General features: G+C 46.3%; 1 protein-coding gene across 3 annotated transcripts in view; it reads left to right on the top strand.

Moving 5' to 3' along the window:
- The first annotated feature begins 628 nt into the window (after positions 1-628).
- LOC308670181 (snaclec A15) overlaps positions 629-25,062 on the top strand; it is a 53,448-nt gene continuing 29,014 nt past the window's right edge. Inside the window, exons 1-6 of one of the 3 annotated variants that reach the window (XM_081331477.1) lie at positions 629-725; positions 1,763-1,848; positions 2,769-2,866; positions 4,183-4,332; positions 8,685-8,799; positions 9,790-11,283. In XM_081331477.1, coding sequence (XP_081187603.1) covers positions 1,791-1,848; positions 2,769-2,866; positions 4,183-4,332; positions 8,685-8,799; positions 9,790-9,878 — 510 coding nt within the window. In that variant the 5' untranslated portion in view covers positions 629-725; positions 1,763-1,790 and the 3' untranslated portion in view covers positions 9,879-11,283. Of the gene's footprint in view, positions 762-1,762; positions 1,849-2,768; positions 2,867-4,182; positions 4,333-8,684; positions 8,800-9,789; positions 11,284-25,062 lie in introns of those variants that run through there. The other 2 variants (XM_081331478.1, XM_081331480.1) reach the window with 2 other exon arrangements.

Below are 25,062 nucleotides of genomic sequence, written 5' to 3'. Positions count from 1 at the left end.
AAAGGGGGGGCTCAGTCAGTCCCAAATTAAAGTGTGATAGAAAAAATGATTCAGATGAGGAGGGGTGATTTTACAGATAAATCTACATTAAAACAGAGGGGGTCGGTTTGTGGTTCAGTGTTTCTTCAGAACCCAGCCACTCATTCAGCAGATTGTGTGAACGAGGCAGCCGTTACCTTTTCTTAACCTGGGTCGAGGTCCGGGCGTCTTGTGGGAACGCAGCGCTGCCCTCCATTGGGAGGATGCTGGGAGCTGTTCATTCCTGCAGGTTCTGAAGGGAAGTTAGAGAAATCTCGCTCAGAAAAAGGGGAAGTCAGCCTGTCACCAGCAGCCCCAAGACCCAGGGGTGGGGGTGGGGGGCTTGTCTGGATGCGTTCGAAGGCAAGGGGGACAATCAGCTTTCCTTTGGATTGTGGCACTGAGCTGGGGCTGGGCTGGATGACCTCAGGGAACATTTCAAATGGCAGGATTCTCTCTGCGAGACCTACCCTGGCAGCATGTAAATCCTGTCAGATTAAATTTCTTTTGCGCACAGGCGCTGCTTCCTGATGGCTTGACCAAAAATCCCCTTCTCAAGCAACTTCCCTCTCACTCCCCTTCCTCCCCCCACCCCACAGAACCCCCCCCCCACTTGCCTTGCCTATAAATGCCTCCATTCCCCTCGCAGGAGGGAAGCCTGGAGTTGCCTCTGATTAGAGTTGCTACCTGTGGAGGCTGAGAGACAGGTGAGTGCGGCTCTCTCACCTGTGGGCACCTGACAGGTGAGGCCCCCTGTATCCTCTCTCTCTCTCTCTCCACCTGAAGGGACCCCTTCCAGGGCTGCTGGTAATGCTTATTTTTCAGAAGGGGATCTGGGAGGCAAGGACTAAGGGATAATAATAATAATAATAATAATAATAATAATAATAATAATAATAATAATAATAATAATAATAATAATAATAATAATAATAATAATAATAATAATAAGAAGAAGAAGAAGAAGAAGAAGAAGAAGAAGAAGAAGAAGAAGAAGAAGAAGAAGAAGAAGAAGAAGAAGAAGAAGAAGAAGAAGAAGAAGAAGAAGAAGAAGAAGAAGAAGAAGAAGAAGAAGAAGTTGGAAGGGACCTTGGAGGTCTTCTAGTCTAACCCCCTGCTCAGGCAGGAAACCCTAGACCAATTCAGACAAATAGCTGTCCAGTCTCCTCTTAAAAACTTCCAGTGTTGGAGCATTCACCACCTCTGGAGGCAGGTTGTTCCACTGGTTAATTGTTCTAACTGTCAGGAAGTTTCTCCTTAGTTCCAGGTTGCTTCTCTCCTTGATTAGTTTCCATCCGTTGCTTCTCGTCCTGCCTTCGGGCGCTTTGAAGAATAGCTTGACTCCCTCTTCTTTGGGGCAGCCCCTGAGAGATTGGAAGACTGCTATCATGTCACCCCTGGATCTTACCAGGGGATCTTACCAGGGGATCTCTGGGGGAGAGAGAAAGGGACCCATAGGAGAGCCTTTCTTAGGAACTCCCCCCCCAACAAGGATACAGCAGTGCGGGACACCCATTAAAGCTATTGCAAGACCCAGGAGGGAGAAACGGGGTCCAGATGGGGAGCAGAAAACTCTGAGAGAAACTGTGGGGCTCCCAGCTTGGGGCCTGGCAGTGATGGGGTCCCCCTTCCTGAGGAGCCCCTGCCAGGGTCCTTGCTCCCCCTTCTTCTTCTTCTCCCCTTTTTGCTTCTCTCTGGACTTCACCCCATTTCACCCCCTTGCCTTTCTCTCCCCCCCCCCTAGTTCTCTCTGCAGGGAAGGAAGGAAGACCATGGGGCGATTCATCTTCATTACCTTCGGCTTGCTGGTCGTGTTCCTCTCCCTGAGTGGTGAGTTCGAGCGGGGTCTCTCGTGTCTGGAGAGGCCAAAGCTTTCGCATCTCAAACCCCTTCCTGATTTGACACACACACCCCTGAATCCTCTCCCCAAAGTTTCCTTTATTCCTGTTTGGCTCATTCTGCCCTTCGGATCCCAGCTTCTCTCTCCACCCCAAGACTGTTCGCAAGATCAGGCCTGGCCTGATGGGGGATTGGTGGGGTTTTTATTCTTGTATTTTTATTGTTGTATTTTTGGGGTTTTTATTAATGTAGTATATTAATTGTTTTAACGGGCAACTATTTAATCTTCTTTTAATATTTATAACTTTGTATTTTATTCTTGCCCTGTGAACCGCCCTGAGTCCTTCGGGAGAAGGGCGGTATAGAAATATTAATAAAATAAAAATAAATAAAAATAAAATATCTCCCGCTTTCTAGCCAGGTGCCCTAACCACTAGGCCACAAATGGCTCCGTTGGGGCTGCAAAGTTTCTTTTCTGGCTTCGCACAGTTCAGCGAATGACAGGCCAATGAAAGTGGACAGGTGCAGAGCAGACTGGCAGCTTCAGGGAAATTAACCAAGGTTAAAACTGAACCAGGCTTTGGACAATCTGCAAAGCCACTGTGTCTGTAAGCCAAGTCAGATTCAATGTATGGGCATCAAAGATGTTGATACTCAGTAGCGCAAAAAAGTTCTGCAGACCCAGCTGCTGCCTCCTCCTCCCCTCCCTCCTCTTCCTCCTTCCCTCCACTTCCTCTTCTCACCCACCTCCCCTCCTCCTCCTCCCCTCCCCTTCCTCCTTCTCTCTCCTCCTCCTCTTCTCTCCCTCCTCCCCTCCTCTCCTCCCCTCCCCTCCCCTCCCCTTCCTCCTTCTCTCCCCTCTTCCTCCTCCTCCATTTTTCCTGGCTATCTCTTCCTCTGTTCCCACACAGGAACTGGAGCTGATCAGGATTGTCCCTTCGATTGGTCCTTCTTCAATGGGTTTTGCTACAAGGTCTTCAGATTACTCAAGACCTGGGAAGATGCAGAGGTGAGACATGCTTGTGTGCCTGTGGATCTCCCAGCCCAGGCAGGGGAGACGTCCAGGGAGAGCCTTGCAAAGCCCCCAGGTCCCCTCTGGCTACGAGGAGATGGAGGGAGACTCGGCTGGGGGTTCGAAAAGGGAGCAAAGCCCCCGATTTTGGGGAGGTCTGAGACGCAGATATCCCGAGGACTCTTCCTCTGGGCCCCTTTGAGCTTCACTTCTCCGCCCTTTGAGCCAGCAGGAAACGGTGCCAGAATGCCGTTGAATGCCTCCCCCAGTTGCCGGACCCACCGCTGCCTCCGGGCATTAGGTGGGCGGAGGGCAGCAGCCTCATCTGGGTCCGATGAAGGGCCAGGATTTGCTGCTTTCCTGGCTTGTTTTCCTCCCCTCCTGCCCTACATCTCCCCCAATGTGGTTTCTTAGTGTGGCCTTTTCTTAAATTTGTTTTTATTCCACTTTGGTTATTTTTTACAAATAACTGAAGGTGGCCAGCACACACAATCGTCCTTTGTCCGTTTTCCCCAGAACAACAACCCTGTGAGGTGGACTGTCTGAGAGGGAGTGACTGGCCCAAAGATACCGGGCGACTCTCAGGCGGGACTAGAACTCCCGCTTCCTGGCTGGGAGCCTGGTGCCTCCCCCACTAGGCCAGCTGGCTCTCGGCTTCCTTTCGGGGGAGGAGAAAGCAGGTTTTGGCAGATGCCAACCGAGGGATCAGAGACCTGTCAAAACCATTTCAGGCTGGAGAAGTGAGAGGCGTTGGGGGGGATCAGGGAGGGGTCTAGTCCAGTTAGGCAGCCTCCCCCTTCCTGGACAGCCCTTTGTCCGGAATGAGGTAGGGGGGTGGACTAGAAGACCTCCAAGGGCCCTTCCCTCTATGTGAGGCTGTTATTCCGCAGAGGTGAGGCCTGAGTGTGCCTGGAGGTCTCGGATGCTCTGAAAAGCCGGGCAGTAGCTGGCTGGGAGGTCTCCCCAAATCTGGAAGGCTGAGCTGCGTTTGGCCCCCTCCAAGATTCTGCAAATTCTTTTTTCTGCTCCTTCCTCTCGGAAACTCGGAGGAGGGGGAGGAGGAGGAGAAGGAGGAGGAGGAGTAGAGCAGGGTCTGCAGAGCCCCCTGCCCCAAAGGCTGGTCCCGGGTTCAGTCCGGGGCCTCTGTTGAGGGTCCTGAAGCCAAAAGAGGCTTTGCTCAAAAACTGCCTCTTCAGGGAGGGCAACTGTGGGGACCAACGGAGGTAAAAGATGGTGGCCATGCAATCGGATCCCTGCTCTTTTCTGACATGCACAAATACACAAGCATCTTTCTCTGTGTCGTTCTCTCCCAGATGTACTGCAGGCAACAGGAGGAAGGCAGCCATCTCGCCTCCATCCACAGCTGGGATGAGTCAGCTTACGTGGCCAGGATGGCTTCCAAACGTGCTGGTCTCCTACCAGCCATCTTCAATGTCTGGATCGGACTGAATGATCCAGAGAAAGTAGGTCCTCCCTAATGCTAATCCTTATCGATTCCCCTTTGCTGTTTCTAAAGGTTTGTGGTTTTGTTTTGGGAGAATCTTCCGATAGGATAATAATAATAATAATAATAATAATAATAATAATAATAATAATAATAATAATAATAATAATAATAATAATAATAATAATAATAATAATAATAAAAATAAAAATAATAATAATAAAAAAAAATAAAAATAAAAAATAATAATAAGTTGGAAGGGACCTTGGAGGTCATCTAGTCCAACCCCCTGCTCAGGCAGGAAACCCTATAACATTTCAGACAAATGGCTGTCCAGTCTCCTCTTAAAAACTTCCAGTGTTGGAGCCCCCACAACTTCTGGAGGCAAGGAGTTCCACTGGTTAATTGTTCTCACTGTCAGGAAGTTTCTCCTTAGTTCTAGGTTGCTTCTCTCCTTGACTAGTTTCCATCCGTTGCTTCTTGTCCTGCCTTCAGGGGCTTTGGAGAAGAGCTTGACTCCCTCTTCTTTGTGGCAGCCCCTGAGATATTGGAACACTGCTATCATGTCACCCCTCACCCTTCTCTTCATTAAACTACACATACCCAATTCCAGCAACCGTTCCCTATATGTTTTAGCCTCCAGCCCCCCAATCATCTTTGTTGCTCTTCTCTGTACTCTTTCTAGAGTCTCAGCATCTTTTTTACATCGTGGTGACCAAAACTGGATGCAGTATTCCAGGTGTGGCCTTACCAAGGCATTGTAAAGTGGTATTAGTACTTCACTTGATCTTGATTCTATCCCTCTGTTAATGCAGCCTAGCACTCTGTTGGCTTTTTGGCAGCTGCAGCACACTGCTGGCTCATATTTAAGTGATTGTCCACTAGGACTCCGAGATCCCTCTCACAGTTAATACTATCGAGCAAGGTACCACCTATACTATACCTATGCATTTGATTTTTCCTGCCTAAGTGTAGAACCTTACTTTTTTCACCATTGAATTTCATTTTGTTAGATAGCGCCCAGTGTTCGAGTCTGTCCAGATCCTCCTGTATTTTAAGCCTATCTTCTGGAGTATTGGCTATTCCTGCCAGCTTGGTGTCATCTGCAAATTTGATGGGTTCCCCATCTATCCCCTCATCCAAGTCGTTAATGAAGATGTTAAAGAGCACTGGGCCCAGAACAGAGCCCTGGGACACCCCACTACACACTTCCTTCCATGTAGATGCGGTTCCATTGAGGACCACACGCTGAGTACGGCCTGTCAGCCAGCTACGAAACCATCTGGTGGTAATGCTATCTAACCCACATTTTTCTATCTTATCAAGTAGTAGGTTGTGATCTACTTTATCAAATGCCTTACTGAAGTCCAAGTAAATTAAATCTACAGCGTTCCTCTGGTCCACTAATTTTGTCACTTGGTCAAAGAATGCAATAAGGTTTGTCTGGCATGATCTGTTTTTGACAAACCCATGTTGACTTTTAGTGATGACATTGTTCGCATCTAGGTGTTCGCAGATTTATTGTCTGATTATGTTTTCCAGAATCTTCCCAGGTATTGAGGTCAGGCTGATAGGTCTGTAGTTTCCTGGATCTATTTTTTCCCCTTTTTTGAAGATGGGAACTACATCAGCTCTCTTCCAGTCCTCTGGTAGTTCCCCAGTGCTCCAGGATCTTTGAAAAATATAGTTCTGAGATCACGTCTGCCAGTTCCTTGAGAACTTTGGGATGTAATCCATCTGGTCCTGGTGATTTGAACTCGTCTAGGCTGGACAGGTGCTCACTTACCATTTTCTTGCCTATCTTAACTTGCGTTTCTATTCTGTTTTTTATGGCACTGGTTTGGGTAGGTTGGACTGTTTTTTCCCTTTGTGTAAAGACAGATGCAAAAAACGAGTTAAATAGTTCTGCTTTCTCCCTGTTGCTTGTCACCTTCTTGCCACTTTCCCCCACTAATGGACCAATCATTTCCTTAACCTTTTCCTTGTTTCTTATATGTTGAAAGAAGCTTTTTTTTTGTTATTTTTGACTTTGGTCGCAAGCCTTAGTTCATTTTGAGCCTTAGCTTCCCTCACTTCATCTTTGCTGGCACAGGCTATTTGCTAATATTCTGACTTAGTTATGTGCCCCTCTTTCCACTTCTTATACTTGTCCTTTTTATCTTTCAGTTTATCAGAGAGTTCTTTATGCAGCCATGCTGGTTTCTTGTTGGTATTGTGCTAGACTGGGCCTTTATTATCTCACTTTTCAAAATTTCCCAAGCTTCTTGAGTTGTTTTCCCCTTTAGGATTCTCATCCATGGAACCCTTCCCAAGGTCTCTCTGAGTTTATTGAAATTAGCTCTTTTAAAGTCCAAGACTCTAGTTTGGGTGTGTTCTATTGCTTGTGCTTCCATAATGCTGAATTCCAATATTGCATGATCACTTCCCCCCAAGGTTCGTGTGGCTTCGACACTTTCTATCATTTCATCTCTGTTTGTGAGAATTAAATCCAATATGGCTAATCCCCTAGTTCCCTTCTCTACTTTTTGGGAGAGAAAGTTGTGTGCTAGGTTTGTCAGGAATCTGTTTGATCTTCCACTTGTTGCAGAGTTTGTCTCCCAGTTGATATCAGGGCAATTAAAGTCCCCCATTACTCTCTCTCCAACGTTCTTGCCTTGGACAACGGCCGAGAAAGCCAAGGCAGAAATCCTTGAACTGCCATCCTGTCTCTCTCTCCCCCCCCCTCACCAAATCCTTCCCTCCTCCTGGGGGACCCAGCGCTGTCCTGAAGGGCCGCATCCTGCCCTGGCCCCCATCTCGGCCTCCAGGCCTTCCTCCCTCTTGAGGGCGCCTTGGATGGCCCCCAAACCTGGGGGAGACTCTGCTGGGCCTTCCACTCAGGGGCTTTAGAGGCCTGGCCTGGGGGGGGCTGTTCTTTCCTCTCCCCCCCCCCTTTTTATTTAACACAGAAATTCCTCGTTTCTGTCACCGGCAGGATTTCGTCCCCTGCTCTGTTGCATTTTCAGCTCTAGAAAAAAGCTCGATCATCTGCAAAGGAGGGGAGTTTGTGAATAGAATAGAAATATGAATTTCTGGCAAAAACAGAGGAGTAGTCAGCTTCCACCACACTAACTAACTAACTAACTAACTAACTAACTAACTAACTAACTAACCAACCAACTATGAGATACTTTTCCATTCTTAAGCGTTCCATGTGGGAGGGAGAGGGGGGGAGAGAGGGAAGGACGGAGGGAGAGAGGGGAGAGTGGGAGAGAGAGAGGGAGGGAGAAGGAGAGAGAGGGAAGGAGGGAGGGAGATGGGGAGAGAGAGGGAAGGAGGGACTGAGGGGGAGAGGGAGGGAGGGAGAGCGGGAGAGAGAGGGAAGGATGGAGGGAGAGAGGGGAGAGAGTGGGAGAGAGAGAGGGAGGGAGAAGGAGAGAGAGGGAAGGAGGGAGAGAGGGAAGGAGGGACTGAGGGGGAGAGAGAGGGAGGGAGAGGGGGAGAGAGAGGGAAGGACAGAGAGAGGGGAGAGAGGGGGAGAGAGGGAGGGAGAAGGAGAGAGAGAGGGAAGGAGGGAGGCAGGGGGAGAGAGAGAGGGAGGGAGGGAGATGGGGAGAGAGGGAAGGAGGGACTGAGGGGAGAAAGAGGGAGGGAGAGAGGGGAGAGAGTGGGAGAGAGAGAGGGAGGGAGAAGGAGAGAGAGGGAAGGAGGGTGGGAGGGGGAGAGAGAGGGGGGGAGAGAGAGGGAGTGGGAGAGAGAGGGAGGGAGGGAGAGGGGGAGAGATAGAGGGAAGGATGAAGGGAGAGAGGGGAGAGAGGGAGAGGGAGAGAGAGGAAGGAAGGTAGACAGGGTGGAGGGGCAGAAAGAGGGAGAGGGGGAGAGAGAGGGAAGGACAGAGGGAGAGAGGGGAGAGAGTGGGAGAGAGAGAGAGAGAAGGAGGGAGAGAGAGAGAGGGGAGGGAGGGGGAGAGAGAGGGAAGGAGGGAGAGAGAGGGAGAGAGAGGGAGGGAGGAAGGGAGACAGGGGGGAGGGGCAGAAAGAGGGAGAGGGAGAGGGAGAGGGAGAGAGAGGGAGGGAGGAAGGGAGACAGGGTGGAGGGGCAGAAAGAGGGAGAGGGGGAGAGAGAGGGAAGGACAGAGGGAGAGAGGGGAGAGAGTGGGAGAGAGAGAGAGAGAAGGAGGGAGAGAGAGAGAGGGGACGGAGGGGGAGAGAGAGAGGGAAGGAGGGAGAGGGAGGGAGAGAGAGGGAGGGAGGAAGGGAGACAGGGGGGAGGGGCAGAGAGAGGGGGGGGCTCTTCCCGGTGAAACCTGCCAGCTCTTCTCTCTCTGCCCCTGGGCCCTGCAGAGGCAGAGCCCCCTCCTCAGTTGGTAACGTGGCTTCCCTGTCCTTCCAGAATCGCAAGTGGCAATGGAGTGATGGATCCCGCTTCCGCTACAAATCCTGGAAAAGCGGAGAGCCCAACCACCTTTGGCGGAAGGAGTACTGTGTTGAGCTGTGGCTCTTCTCAGGTAAGCTGAGGTGGAGGGGAGGGAGCTGAGGGTGGGCTTCCCATAATGAAGACCCTTCTCGCAGCCCCCACCCCTTAGCCGCAGATGACCTTTCTTGACCTCCTGGATCTCTGATCTGCCACAGTCCGACACGCTGTCCAGACAAGGGAACACAGAACGTCCAAGGGACAAAAAAGTGAAAGCCATGATTCCTTCAAACAGTCAAACTGTATATCGAAATTATTACAGGACTATCAACTCGTAATTAAACGAACAATCTCCATCTTTACCTTGTTCCGAAAGGGCCTCGTTGTCACGGGGCATCTGGCTTTGTGTGACGGCTTTCCTTGCATTAATATACTGCTCAAAAAAAATAAAGGGAACACTTAAACAACACAATGTACTGTATTTAATAGTAGGATGTCTTATTTTCTGTTCCCTTTATTTTTTTGAGCAGTATATATTATCAAATGTCTACCCCGTTGCGGTGAGATAAATCTCAGCCATTTTTAGCACGTATAGAAGAGAGCCTTGGTGGAGCAGTGGGCTAATGCCTCCCTAAGTAACCCCAGCTGCCTGCAATTAGTGCAGGTTCACATCCCACCAGGCTCAAGGTTGACTCAGCCTTCCGTCCTTCCGAGGTAGGTAAAATGAGGACCCAGATTGTTGGGGGCAATTAAGCTGACTTTGTAATAATGCCGCTTGGGGGGGGGGAAAGCCCTAATAAGCAGGCATATACATAGAATGAAGGCTACTGCTAAGCACATTTGATTTGTGCTTTAGATTCTAAGCCGCCCTGAGTCTTCGGAGAAGGGCGGGATATAAATGGGATTTTAAAAAAAATATTAATGCATGCTCAGTCCAGTTATAAACCAATCACAAGAGCAGCCGAAAAACCAGTTTGTTCTAGTGGTTAAGGCACCAGATTAGAAAGGGGGAGATGGGGAGTTCTAGTCCCGCCTTAGGCACAAAAGCCAGCTGGGTGATCAAAATTTCTCTTTTGCTGCCCAGGGTATCTCAGATGGAACGATCAGCGTTGTGGGTCCCTGCGTTATTTCATCTGCAAGTTCCAGCCACAGGTTGAGGGAAGCAGCGGGTGAACTCTGGAGAACAATGACGCCCCCCACCCCACCCCACGTCCCACCTGCCGCAATCTCTACTCTGCACCCTGTCGTTCCATGCACGCTCTCTGTAGTCGGGATCTGGTTTTGCTGCTCCCGATGGGCCAGAAGGTCCAATAAATTCTGCCTAGCATGACTGGCCTTGTTTGTTTGGGGCACCCAGGAGACGGTTGAGGCCCGAAACTCAAGACCCCCGAGTCTCCTTCGTGGCAGGGCTCGGCTTTAAGGGGGGTCTCTTCAGAAGGACCATCCGTTGATGCTACAATGCTTCCTTGCATGTCCACCTCATTCTAGTTGGCGGGTTGGCAATCTGTTGGGCCTCAGCCCCTCTTTCTGTCCCCAAAGCTGATTGGCACCGCTGATACCCACTGCGGGCATGACGGCAGCAGGCTAAAAAAAGGTTAAAATCAGGGCAACTGGACCAAAATGTGTTAATCTGAGACGGGTTGTTCCTCACCCAAGTAACGTCTTCAGTCAAAATAAAAAATTAGTTAGGCAAGGAGTCATAGAGTCGTTGGAATACACCTACTCTTGCTCCCCCCAAAATGTATTGCAATGTGCCGACGAAGACTCAATAATCCAGGCCAAAGGTATCTTTAAAAAGGTTAAATGAATGAATGAACCTTTATTGTCAAAGTACAACCAAGTATACATTGAGATTGGCTGAGCCTCCATTTGTGCCCCCACCCCCAACTTACAGTGACACAAACCCTCCGTCTTATTACACCATGTGAGCTAATTGCACACAACACACCGGCCACGCTAGTCAATCATGCATAAAGTTTATAAAATTATTTCTCGCTCAAAAGCCTAACAGCCCACGGATAAAAGGTGTTCTTCAGCCTGTTGGTATGGCTGGCTATACTCCTGTATCTCCTACCCGATGGTAGGAGAGTAAAGAGATTCCGACCAGGGTGTGAGTCGTCCCTGAGAATTTTCCTCACTCTTCCAAGGCAGCAGGCCCTGGTGAGGTCATCCAGTGGGGTCAGGGGACAGTCCATGATGTCTTGTGCTGTGCTCACTACCCTCTGTAATGCCTTCCTATCCGCGGCTGTCAGACCAGCATACGAAACCACAATATAGTACGAGAGGACACTCTCTATAGCAGACCGGTAAAAGAGGGTCATTAGCCGTTGTTCTACCCTGTTCTTCCACAAGACCCTGAGGAAGTGGAGTCTCTGTTGGGCCTTTCTGGCCACCTGGGTTGTATTAACTGTCCAGGTAAGATCTTCACAGAGGTAGACTCCCAGGAATTTAAAGGAGGAGACTGTCTCCACACAGCCCCCTCCCCCTGATTTAAAGTGGGGCAGGTTCCTCCTTATTCCTCCGGAAGTCTAGTACCATCTCTTTCGTCTTGCCGATGTCCCGGTGCAAGTTGTTGTTGAAACTGTACCTCTCAGATTAACAAATGAATTACTACATGACTGTGACAGTCTGCATGGGGTGGGATGGTGGGACAGGGGGACCTTCAGTTGAGGCCTGGAGAAGGCAATGGATATTCTTTTTTGGGGGAGGGCGTCACTTCTCCTTCTAAAGAGGGTCTCCATTATGGAAAAGGCAAGCAGAAGCAAGGGGGATGCTGGCTGGACTAGGATTGTGTGTGTATGTGTGTTTGTGCACGCACAGGAGCTCGTGTGCACACGTGCGTGCCTAAGTATAATGTGGCTTTAGGTAAAATATTTTGCAATGTGAGATGGGCAAACGTTTGACATGCTAATTCCCGCAAATGACATTTGATGGTCCAACCAATCCAACATTTCAAGTCTTCGCTTCCTTGTTCCTTCTCCTCTTCTTCCGGGCGTTTGTTTTTGGAAAGGGGAAAAAAACAGCTTTGGGCTTGTGGCACTGGGTGTCGATGCTTCGTGGGACTCTCTTGTTCCGTTGTTAACACTGAGCTTGCCAACCACCGCTTAAACGGCTGCTAAGAAGACCCTTCTTAAGTGGTCCCAAATCCTGAAGAAACGGCACTGGAAATCGTGTCCATGGAGTTTAATTGGGCACAGGATAGCAGCATCGGGAAGGCTGTCATAGCAACTAAGACCAGAAATCATGGATGCGGCTAAGAACAATTATTGGAAAACATAGGTTTTAATTATGGGGAAACTCCCAGGGAACACAGGAGAAGACTCTCCCCCTGAAGGCGTGGGCTCTCCGTCTTGGGGGGGTGTCTCACAGGGGGGGATTCGGGGATGATGGTCGGACTGTTGTGTCTGCACCCTGCAGAGGGTGGACCAGCTTCAAACATTGGACGCTTCAAAAAGGGAAGACAGAAATTAGCAAAATCAGCTGCTTCTAGGAGGGCTTGGAAAGAGAGTTCAGCCCCGGAAGAGACCAGGCCGAGCCCCTCACAGCAGCCAAACCTCAGTTAGATTCAGACAACCGCTTGATCAGCTCTCAGAAATATCCCTCCCTGTTTTTAACACAACCCACAATTCTTGGCTAGTTATTCTGTGGCTTAGTGTGTCATGGAGAGGAAGCCAGAATGGGGAGTTCCATCTGGCTGCATCTGGGAAAGTCTAGAAAGGGCAGGGGGTTTCACACAATCCCACAATAAAAGGGGAAATATGAGAAAGTCATTGGTTAAAGTTTGTGTGGGCATTTTGCAGACAATTCTGCATTAAAACAGAGGGGGTCGATTTGCATTTGTTTATGTATATGTTTATTGGACTTATATACTGCCCTTCTCCCGTAGGACTCAGGGCAGTTCACAAGGAATTTAAAATAACAATACAACAATACAATTACAAAAGTTAAGAACAATTAAAATTAATTAAATTTAGTCCTTGAATAAAATAAAACCCCTGTTAAACTCCAATTAAAACCCAAGTAAAATAAAATTACAATTAAAATTCTCAGTCCTGTGGTTCAGTATTTCTTCACACCCAGCCACCCGTTCAGCAGATTGTGTGAACGAGGCAGCCGTTCATTTTTCTGAACCTGGGTCGAGGTCCGGGCGTCTTGTGGGAACGCAGGGATGCCCTCCATTGGGAGGACGCTGGGAGCTGTTCATTCCTGCAGGTTCTGAAGGGACGTTAGAGAAATCTCGCTCAGAAAAAGGGGAAGTCAGCCTGTCACCAGCAGCCCCAAGACCCAGGGGTGGGGGTGGGGGGCTTGTCTGGATGCGTTTGAAGGCAAGGGGGACAATCAGCTTTCCTTTGGATTGCAGCACTGAGCTGGGGCTGGGCTGGATGACCTCAGGGAACATTTCAAATGGCAGGATTCTCTCTGCGAGACCTACCCTGGCAGCATGTAAATCCTGTCAGATTAAATTTCTTTTGCGCACAGGAGCTGCTTCCTGATGGCTTGACCCCTTCTCAAGCAATTTCCCTCTCCCTCCCACACTGGAGGTTTTTAAGAAGAGACTGGACAGCCATTTGCCTGAAATGGTATAAGGTTTCCTGCCTGAGCAGGGGGTTGGACTAGATGACCTCCAAGCTCCCTTCCAACATTATTATTATTATTATTATTATTATTATTATTATTATTATTATTATTATTATTATTATTATTATTATTATTATTATTACTATTATTATTATTATTATTATTATTATTATTATTATTATTATTATTATTATTATTATTATTATTATTATTATTATTATTATTGATGGTTCTTACCACTGTTGTATAGATTATAGGAATCTGAACACAATTAGTGAATGCAATCTGTACCCCTTACCCCGAATGAAGGATATGCTATCCCACCTATCGAAAGGAAGGATTTTCACTAAACTAGACCTGAGGGAAGCATATTACCGCATTAGGATTAAGGAAGGAGATGAATGGAAGACTGCATCCAACTGCCCATTGGGTTGCTACCAGTTCAAAGTATTGCCATTCGGACTGCAAGGGCCCCCCGCAGTATTCATGCAATTAATTAATGACGTGCTAAGGGAGCACCTTCATAAGGGGGTCCTGGTTTACCTGGACAACATCCTTATCTTCACTGAGACCAAAGAGGAACACATCAACCTAGTCAGAGCAGTCCTGAAGAAGTTGCGAGCTGCCCACCTATATGCTAAACTATCAAAGTGCGAATTCCACCAGGAAAAAATTGACTACCTGGGATATCGCATATCCCCAGAGGGCATCGAAATGGACCCTGAGAAAGTCAGGGCAGTATTAGAGTGGGCACCCCCCCCCGCACACGGAAGCAATTGCAAAGTTTCCTGGGGTTTGCAAATTTCTACCGCCAATTCATCCCTGCATTTGGCCAAATAGCCATGCCCCTGACAAACTTGTTGAAAACGAAAGGGGGGTCCCCCGTGAAATCCAGCCAGCCTGTAAAGTGGACAATGGAGTGTCAAGCAGCATTTGAGAGGCTAAAGAGACTTTTTTCTGCTGAACTTGTCCTAAAACACCCAGATCCCGACAAACCTTTTGTAATACAGGCAGATGTGAGCGATGTAGCGGTAGGAGCCGTATTATTACAAGAAAATGATGGGGGGACATTGCAACCATGCGCATACACATCCAGAAAACTCACAGAAACAGAACAATGTTGGCCAATATGGGGAAAAGAGGCATTCTCATTGAGGTGGGCATTACTAACATGGCGCCAATTTTTAGAAGGAAATAAAATACCTTTCCAGGTCTGGACAGACCACAAGAATTTGGAAGCACTAAAAATGCCCAGGAAGCTCACTCCTAAGCAAGCCCGCTGGTCCCAACATTTTCACCGATTCAATTTCACTCTCAAACACTTACCAGGGGGGAAGAACTTCCTGGCAGATGCATTATCCCGCATGCCCCAATATAACAGCACAAGAGTTACTGACTTTAAACCACTTGTGCCGGAACAACAACTGGCAGCACCAGTCACCACCAGGGTACAAGAAAAAATGAAGCCGAAGGTAGATAGCCAAACTGGAATAGAATTCAGGAAGTCTTTGGAAAGTGATGAATGGTTCCAGAAAAATAGACATGTGTGCACAATTAAAGATGGACTGCCATGGGTGGGGGAGAAGCTATATATACCGGCCACACAGAGAATCAATTTCATGCAACTGTGCCATGATACAAAATCAGCAGGACACTTTGGCTTTGTAAAAACCTTACACTTAACTAAAAGGCAATTTTGGTGGCCATCTATGAAAAAGGACATAGAAAGCTATGTGGGTAGCTGTCAAATTTGCGCGATGGCCAAAAGAATGCAAGGGAAACTGCCAGGTCTGTTACAACCAGTGGCAAACCCCTCAGCCCCATGGAAAGAAATAGCCATGGATTTTATCGTAGAACTGCCAGAAAGTAATGGAAACACCGTAGTCTGGACTGTCACAGATCTGTTCTCTAAGCAAGTACATTTCATACCTTGCCAAAAAATCCCGACTGCAAAAGCATTAGCAAAACTTTTTGTACAGCATATTTACAGATTGCACGGGGTACCACAACGCATCATATCTGATAGAGGGGTGAAATTTACATTGGCATTTTGGAAAGAATTTTTATCCCTGTTAGGAACCAACCAAGGACTGTCATCTAGTCACCATCCTCAAATGGACGGGGCTTCTGAACGACTTAACTCTGTACTTGAACAATATTTAAGATGCTTTATTAATTTTCAGCAGTCCGACTGGACGGACCTACTGCCTTTCGCAGAAGTAGGATATAATAATGCAGTCCACTCAAGCACAGGTTACACTCCTTTTCAAGTAGCTACAGGCCAGAGTTTCAACCCAATACCAGAACTAACCCCAAAAGAACCGGTTATCCCTGATCTGAAGGAATGGATTGCTCAATTACAAAACACATGGCCAATCGTAAGGAAAGCGTTGGAAGATGCCAGAAAAGCATACAAGACACAGGCAGACAAAAAAAGAACCGATCCCACACCATTCAGGGTAGGAGAGATGGTATATTTATCCACAAAATACCTGAAATCACTCCAACCCTGTAAAAAACTAGGACCAAAGTATATTGGTGTCACTGCACGTTTTTTTATGTTCGTCAGAAAAGTTCATTTCTAACTGTACATTTTCCTCTTCTCTCTGCACCTGTTGTGATAACTTATCTGGTAACCATAGTGAATCCCATATGACTAGCTATGTTATGGTTTCAGTCTGTTTAGTGCGCATGTCTAGAGAAAGTTCTGGGTTGTTATCTGTATTGTTTTTTTTTCTTTGCTGTTACTGACTGTTACGTTAGGATGTAGCCCAGCTAGCTCTGTATAATATATATTTAGTTTTTATATTATATATTAAGTAAAAGGTATTTAGTAAGATTATGCGTCGTGTTTTTCTTGCCTTCCTGCAAGCATATCATGCATTCTCTGAAGCACGGTCCGTCGCCCTCTACAAAGGTGATTTTTACCTTGACATTTTGGTATCGAGGATGGTTTGATTTATGTTTTTGGAGATGCATGTTTCTGCGGCTGTTATCAGTTAGTTAGTGCTAGTGAGGCAGCGGTGATTAACTGCTGAAACATGTCAGGAAGGAAGCCACGGCTGAAACGGGAGGCCAGGAGCTTGTCTGTTGGGCATCTCCCTTCGACCTTAAGAACTCCGATAGCTTCGGCCACACACCTTGGAGAAGACGCACCTGCTCCTGTCGCCGATGCAAGGTCAGTCACTCCTTTTTCTACTTTTCCAAGCTCCCTGGCAGCTGCTTTTGGAAATGTTCACACTCCAGGGGCTCAAGATGAATTTCAAAGGCTTGGAGCGAAACTTAAAGTCCAGCCGAAGAAAATTCCTTCTGCTCCTTCAAGCCCCAAGCAAACTATGCGAGATAGGGCTATGCAAGGCTACTGTGAACAAATTGGGGTTTTTGAAAGGCGTTTGCAGCAGGCAAAGAAATATGTGTCAATGGTTCAGCAATATGAGAGGACTTATGAGCATGAACCGGCCATATTGCCACACCCACAAGGAGAAGCCATATTGCCTCCTTCTTCCCCAAAGCCAAAGTCACGCCCATCATTGAGTGTCATGCAAGACGAATGGGAACCGGAGGCTCCTATGTCACATGATTATGGGCTGTCCCAAAGGACATACAGAGCCACAGTGATGCCTGAAGCAAATGTTATAGCACCATCTACTGGTGAAGCTGCATTAAGACATGAATTGGAGCTCTCACTCTCGCAATTGTCTATGGAGGAGTCTTTGCTCAGAGATACAAGATTTCTGCCATTATCTGAGGCTCCAGTCCTTGATGGTGCTAGGATTCCTGTTACTATTGCTTCTCCTGTTAATATTGCTTCTATGCAAGCCCCTCTACCTGGCAGAACACAGCCATATTTAACCCACATGCAATTGCCACCGGGTTCTTATATGCAAAGGCCAGTGTCATCTGCAGGTTATGCTAATGCACCAGCCCCAGCGCCAGCGCCTCCTGCTGGCCAGGGTGGAATAGCAGCTCAAAGACAGTCACAGCCAGCACCAAGACTACCGGCAGCTTCAATGCAACTGCCGCATGTCCAGGCACAGGCACAGACGCCACTGGTGCCCCCTGCAGGTTATGGTCGGATTGCACAACCTGCACAGCCAGTACCTCAATTGTATATTCCTCATCAAACACCTTCCATTGTACCACTGGCTGGTGACTCAAAATTAAAGAAGTCAGGACAGAATTACAGGGCATGGGTCAGTGAGGTTGGACTTTTGCTATGCAGAGAAGGTACTCACATGATGGTGTTTAATCCTCCTGCCAAGCCATGGACTCCTGACATATGGGACTTGGATAATAGAGCATGCACAACATTATTGATGTCAATGGACATTGAATTGCAGCTCACGTTTTCACAAGATGCAACTGCCCAACAAATTTGGACTCAGTTAGAGACATGTTATCGGCCTACATCAATTGAGTCTACATGTTTACTTTTGTCTGAGTTCCATGGTTCCAGATTAAAACCTGGTGAACATATTGGAGCACATTTGACTACAATGAAAGGTATTAGAAAAGAACTGGGTGAAAAAGGCTATCCTATTGATGATTTTCAAATGATTAGCATTATCATCAATTCTTTGAATCATGAGTGGAAAGATGCTATTTCCAAGATTAATCAAGTGCCTATTGCTCAACGCACAGTGGATCATGTATGCCGAATTTTAGCCGAAGAAGAGGCACTTATGCAAGCTGCGCCACATTTAAGGGAACCACCTGCATCAAGAGCTTCAGTGAGGCGTGCCTTCCGTGGAAGGACCTACGTTCCAAGGATGCCAAGATGCTACATCTGCAATCGTGTGGGACATGCCACCCGGGATTGTCCCCAACGAGTTCCAGCGCCCGTCACATACCAGCCCAGAGGAACAGATTCCAGAGGAGGCAGAGGTAGAGGCGGACGACAAAGTCGTGGTCGTGGTTCCAGGTGTGATTCACAAGCTCCACTCGTCACATTGGTTGTGACCAACGATCCACAGCCTCAACCAGAGTACGACAGACGACTTCTTTGGACTTTGGACAGTGGAGCAGCATTACATGTTACCTACAGAAAAGAGCTTTACACAGAGATGCACGAGCCTGAACCTGAACTTCGTGAACTTTACTCTTTTTCCAATCATCCTGTTCAGGTCATGGGAAAAGGAACTGTCTACATTGAGGAGCTTGATGCTCTCATTCCAAATGTTTACTACGTTCCGTCTGCCAGTAGTAATTTGCTTAGTCAGAGTCATTTGTCTAGGTTTTCTCATTTTCAGGTCCACCATCTTGAAAAAGCAAGTTATATAGTCAAAGACGGAGATATTGTTGCTGAAACCATGTTGATTGGTGGTGTTTATTACTTAAAACCAAAGCCTAAGCAGCAAGAGCAGGCAAGTATACAAGCTCCAAAAAGGGAAAGCACAGGCCCAGAGAGAGACGTCCCAGAGAGAGATCCTGTTGCTACTCCAAAAGTTCCTAATAATGATAAAAATACAAAAAAGACACAGGTTGCTCACAGCAAGCCTGGGGTTCCTAATAAAAATGCTAATGTTGAGAATTCACTAACAGGTAAACCTTTGCATTCCAGGTGTATCCATAAGTGGCACAGAAGATTGGGTCATGCCAGTTTCCGTGTTCTGAAGAAGATGCCAGAGTTCGCAAGAGGTTTGGATCTAAAGGGGTGTAAGGTGTTTTTGGACTGTGCTGTCTGCAAGAAAGCCAAATCCAAGGCAGCAGCAATTCCAAAACGCGCTACACGCCTGTCAACACGCATTTTTGATTTGGTACACACTGACATAGTTGGTCCTTTTGCACCAACACTTGGTGGTAAAAGATATTTCTTGACAATCGTTGACAATTATTCTAGATATGGATATGTCTATCCTATGAAAGAAAAATCTGAGACCTTTCAGATCTTTAAAGACTTTGCTAGTCTTGTCTATACCCAATTCGAGGTCAACATTGTCAGAATCCAGAGTGATCGCGGTGCTGAATTCATGTCTCAGCGTTTCCAAGACTGGATGCGTGAGAATGGGATAGTACATCAGACATCTGCTCCTTATACGCCAGCTGAAAATGGGGTGGCAGAACGCAGAAATGGAGTTCTGCAAACCATGATGCGTTGCCTCCTTGAAGATGCTAACCTCAGTCTTCCATACTGGGGTGAAGCTATCAAATATGCTAACCATATCATCAACCGTACTTGGAGTAGTGTGATAAATCAGACCCCTTATTTCATGTTGTATGGACACAAGCCTGATCTCTCACATCTCCATATTTTTGGTTCATATGCTATGGTGAATATTCCTTTAGCCCAAAGAAAGAAAGGGGGTCCTGCAGCAAAAAGGATGAGATTTATGGGCATTGATGATAATTCAAAATGGAGCAAATACATTGACTCTCATCATGTTATTGTGGTTTCACAATCTGCTACTTTTGAGGAAGATGCTGACTGGTCCAGGATTCATTCTAACGATCCTGAAGTTTATTTTCCTAGAGACGATGTTGCTGATGCCACGCAACCTGATGATCGAGATGCACAGGATAATGTTCCTTCCACGAGTTCTTCTCAACCTACTGTTCCGTCTTCGCAAGCCGCTGATGTTGCTGCTGGCGACGATGATGAAGACGAGGACGACACAGAAGAAGAATGGACGGTTGGCCCAAGACGTTCTAAGAGGACCACAAAGGGAATCCCTCCAAAACGGTATTCGTGGCAAGTAACAAAAACACCTGTACCTTTGATTTGTAATGTTACACTTCCACCTGAGAAGTTCACACAGATCAAACATCTTCCTGAATCAGAGCAAGATAAATGGTTTGAGGCAATGCAGGCTGAAATGGACAGTCTAAAGAAACTTCAAGTGTTTACGCCTGCAAGCCCTCCAGCAAACAAGAAAGTTATTGGTACTCGATGGGTCTACAGGATCAAAAAGAAGCCGAATGGTGAGTCGTTGTACAAGGCCAGACTCGTAGCCCAGGGTTTCGCTCAACGTTATCCTGAGGACTATACAAATACATACTCACCCACGGTGCGAACTGAAAGTGTGAAAATTGCTTTAGCCACTGCAACTATCCTTGGCCTGGAAGTTTTCCAGTTCGACGTTGAAACGGCTTATCTACACGCTGATCTTGATGAAGAAATCTACGTGAAAGGTCCTCCAGGTTTCAGACAGCAAGAAGGGGATACCTGGTTTCTTCACAAAAGTCTTTATGGTCTGAAACAGTCTGGTTTAATGTGGTACTTATGTCTTTCTGACAAACTAAATTCAATGGGCTTTATTAAGTCCGAAACAGATGAATGCGTGTTTACTAAAAGATCCGGTAATAGGTATGAGATAATTCTTGTTTATGTCGATGATATTGTTTATATTGGTCCAAATAAGCAGATGAGTGAGGTTTTTGCTAAAGCTTTACAAAAGTTTTTCACGTTGAAGTCTTTAGGGTGTATTAACACTTATTTAGGTGTTCAAATTGCCAAAACTCAGAAGGGGTTTAGTCTCTCACAAGAAGAAAAGATTGAACAACTGTTACATCACTGTAACATGGAGGACGCTAAGCCTGTGAGTATACCCATGCAAACTGATTTTCACATTTTGGCACATGAACCAAGTCCTGAGTTCGAAGATCAAACACTATATCGCTCAGTCATTGGGTCGCTGCTGTATATTAGTAGTTGGACTAGACCCGACATTGCACTTAGTGTTAATCTGTTATCACGACACGTAGGCAAGGCAAAACAGTTTCATTGGACATGTGTTAAGAAGTTATTGAGGTATCTAAAACACACCAAAGACATGAAGTTGTTGTTGGAACCCACACATACTGACTATGCAGAGTTATGTTGTTATGCAGATTCAGATTGGGCGAGTGATAAGAAGTCACGGAAAAGTACATCAGGTTACATGATGTTCTTAAATGGATGTCCTGTTTACTGGCATGTGCGTAAACAGAATCTTGTTTCTTGTTCCTCTACAGAAGCTGAGTATGCTTGTGTGTCTGATGCATGCAATTCTTTAACCTGGTTTGATGCTTTAGTCACAGATATCTGGACACATCCGATTCGACCGATTACAGTGATGGAAGATAATGAATCTGTGGTTTATATTTCTGAAACACGTTTTACAGGTTCAAGGTCCAGACACATTGACATCCGATATCAAAACATAAGGCAACTGGTTAAACAAGGTTTTGTGTCATTACAGTATGTGCCTACACGTGATCAAATTGCTGACATGCTGAACAAACCACTTCCTACAGCCCAGCATGAGTATCTGCGTGAGAAGATGTGCCTTACTTGAGTCTTCACTTTGCTGACGAAAGAAGGGGAATGTCACTGCACGTTTTTTTATGTTCGTCAGAAAAGTTCATTTCTAACTGTACATTTTCCTCTTCTCTCTGCACCTGTTGTGATAACTTATCTGGTAACCATAGTGAATCCCATATGACTAGCTATGTTATGGTTTTAGTCTGTTTATTGCGCATGTCTAGAGAAAGTTCTGGGTTGTTATCTGTATTGTTTTTTTTTCTTTGCTGTTACTGACTGTTACGTTAGGATGTAGCCCAGCTAGCTCTGTATAATATATATTTAGTTTTTATATTATATATTAAGTAAAAGGTATTTAGTAAGATTATGCGTCGTGTTTTTCTTGCCTTCCTGCAAGCATATCATGCATTCTCTGAAGCACGGTCCGTCGCCCTCTACAAAGGTGATTTTTACCTTGACAATTGGAATATAAAAGAATCATAAACCCAGTAACAGTTGAATTAGAACTACCCAGAAATCTTAGACGAATACACCCAACCTTCCACTGCAGTCTAATAAAGAGAGAAAAACAATCACCACTACGAGAAAAAATCCCACCACCACCACCCCCCATCATGGTGGAAGGAGAACAACATTTTGAAGTGAAAGAAATCTTAGATTCCAGAAAACACCACGGAACGATACAATATTTAGTGGCATGGAAACACCTCCCCTCCTCAGAAAACGAGTGGGTTAACAAACTTCACGTTAAAGCACCTAAGTTGCTTAAGAGGTTTCATACAGAATATCCGAACAAACCGGGCTAACATTTATATGTTTTCTTTTCCCCGCAGATGGACCCATCTTTTTTTCTGAGAGGAGAGCCGATTGTCAGAATCCATTTATATCACATTTCATAAATGTATAGGTAGAACAATGTGCCTATTCTGGGGATGCTGCCATCTCTCCGAAGGGGGGGGGGAGAGGATGGTTATTCAGATTGCAGTAGGCTGTTTTCAAAGACCAGGAAAGCTTTTGATCTGGGGGGAACAGAGGGAGAGAGAGAGAGATCTGGGTTGCATCTCCATTTGGAACTGAAAGAAAGAAAGCAATAACAATAAACGCAAGAAGATTTCCCTTTCCCACGAAAGGGCCTGACACCTAAGTCAATGATGTGAGCCTGACAAAATGGATTGGAGGGGAGGGGGTTGAACCAGGAATGCTTTATACAGTATTGAAATGTAACTCAATGTCAGATCCCGTCTTGTATTGCCACAACCGACCTCATCCTAGTAAACTTTTCCTTTTGGACAAACTTGGATCCAAGAGTTCTTATTTCCTAAGATGTGGATAGGGGTGGATCCTGACACTCTCTATTTTTCTCTCTCAGTGTAGTTATCCTGAAATGTTTATCTTCCCTTCGGTCTGTTCTTTCTTTTTGATCCTCAGGTTTCTTCTGGTTTATATAGAAAGTCTTTTCCATTTTCAAAGTTGTCAATCCCTTTTCTGAGTTTTCCATTAACTGTGTTTGTTGATCAGTTGAGTCTTCTATGATAGTATTTGATTGCTCCATTTCTTCTATTATGTTCTGTGTAGTTAATTCTTTAGTTCTAATCAAAGTTTGGGTTCGTATATCTAGGCTGATATCTTGTTCTCTTCTGTAGCCTCTTATTTCATCAGTGGCTTTAAGAACAGTTTCATGAATTGCTTTCAACATAAATAAAATCTGTTCCTGATGTTGATCTATGTTCTCTTAAAGATCTGAATTAAAAGCTTTACAGTCAGAGAATGAAAATAATTTTATCACTGAGTATAGAACACAGCTGGGCTTCTCACAGCTGATTGCCAAGGTTACAAAAGTCTTATCTATAGTCTGGGCTTCAAGCCAAGTCTCTTTCAGACAATAACAGTTTGTAATATCAGGTTTAGCCACAAGATATCGCCTATACTGTTAAGATATTTTTTTTAAAAAAACCAAGATTTTAATCGTCTTTTTTCCTTCTTTTTTTATAAATAAGAACCCAAATGTTTAATAAAAATAGCAAATTTTTTAGTCCTCAAATTGTGGAAAGATAGAAATGCAGTTAAAGTCAGGTTATTGTCTCAACATTTTAAACTTCCCTGGATAGTCAGTCACTCCTGTTGTTAGACGATGGGATAGGATTTCCCTTGCCTCTCTCCACAGGGGGGAAAATACTTTGGGCAGCTTATACAGGTGGAAAAAATAGTTAGGATTGAAGAGAGGTTCAGATCTCTCCCAGACTCATTCATGATGCTTTGTAGGTGCTTCGGCTGTCTGCAGCCTGGTGACAGGCCATATTTCTATGGCTGGTCTTTCATCTGCCAGTTTGGAGGGCTACACGAGATCGGGCGGAAGGGCTACCGCCCTCCCGTGATCAAACAGAGATCCCTTCCTTGCTGGTTACCCCTACAGGGCGACTTTTGACCGTTTCCAAGTCCACCTGCAATGTCAAATCAGATGTGGAAGACGGAGCTCACCTTCCACACGTCTGTGGCAGCTGCAGTGGCAAACCGGAAGCCCACTTCTTCTGAAGTAATAATAATAATAATAATAATAATAATAATAATAATAATAATAATAATAATAATAATAATAATTTAATTTAATTTAATTTCTATACCGCCCTTCTCCCGAAGGACTCAGGGTGGTGTACAGGGCAATAAATACAATAAAATACTATGTACAAATGTTAAAAAAGAATTAAATAAGTAGCCCAATTACAATAGAAATCAATAAAATTAATATTAAAATACCCCAAACCCATCAGACCAGGCCGGCTTATTCAAATAAGTAAGTTTTTAGGTCACGGTGGAAGGAGCGAAGGTCAGGAGCCATCTGGAGCTCCACCGGTAAACGGTTCCAAAGGTCTGGCGCACTCACAGAGAACGCCCTCCCCCTGGGGGCTGCCAGTCGACACTCTTTGACCGACGGCACCCTGAGGAGGCCCTCCCTGTGGGAACACACTGGACGAAGGGAAGTTGATGCTGGCAGCAGGTGCTCCCGTAGGTAATCCGGACCCATGCCATTTAGGGCTTTATAGGTCATTACCAGCACCTTGAATCTCACCCGGAGGGCAACCGGAAGCCAATGCAGCTCGCGGAGTAGAGGTGTTACATGGGAGTATCAGGAAACCGCCACCACCACTCGCGTGGCCGCATTCTGCACCAGCTGAAGCCTCCGAGTAGTTCTCAAGGGCAGCCCCATGTAGAGAGCATTGCAGTAGTCCAAACGGGAGGTCACGAGCGCATGAGTGACCGTGCGCAAGGCATCCCGGTCCAGATAGGGCTGCAACTGGCGCACCAGGCGAACCTGGGCGAAGGCCACCCTAGTCACAGCTCCTATATGATCTTCCATGGAGAGCTGTGAATCTAGGAGGACACCCAAGTTACGAGCCCTATCTACGGGGGGTGATACCCCACCTCCCATGATTGTGGAGGCACCATTATGGAAATGGCAGGCAAAAGCCAAAGTGGTGTGTGTGTGTGTGTGTGATATTCTAGGCCAGAAGAAGACAACCCAGATGCCTTGGGAAGGATGGG

The sequence above is a fragment of the Vipera berus genome, assembly GCF_964194415.1.
Source record: "Vipera berus genome assembly, chromosome: 6".
NCBI lineage: Eukaryota > Metazoa > Chordata > Lepidosauria > Squamata > Viperidae > Vipera > Vipera berus.
This window is presented reverse-complemented; position numbering and strand designations above follow the sequence as displayed.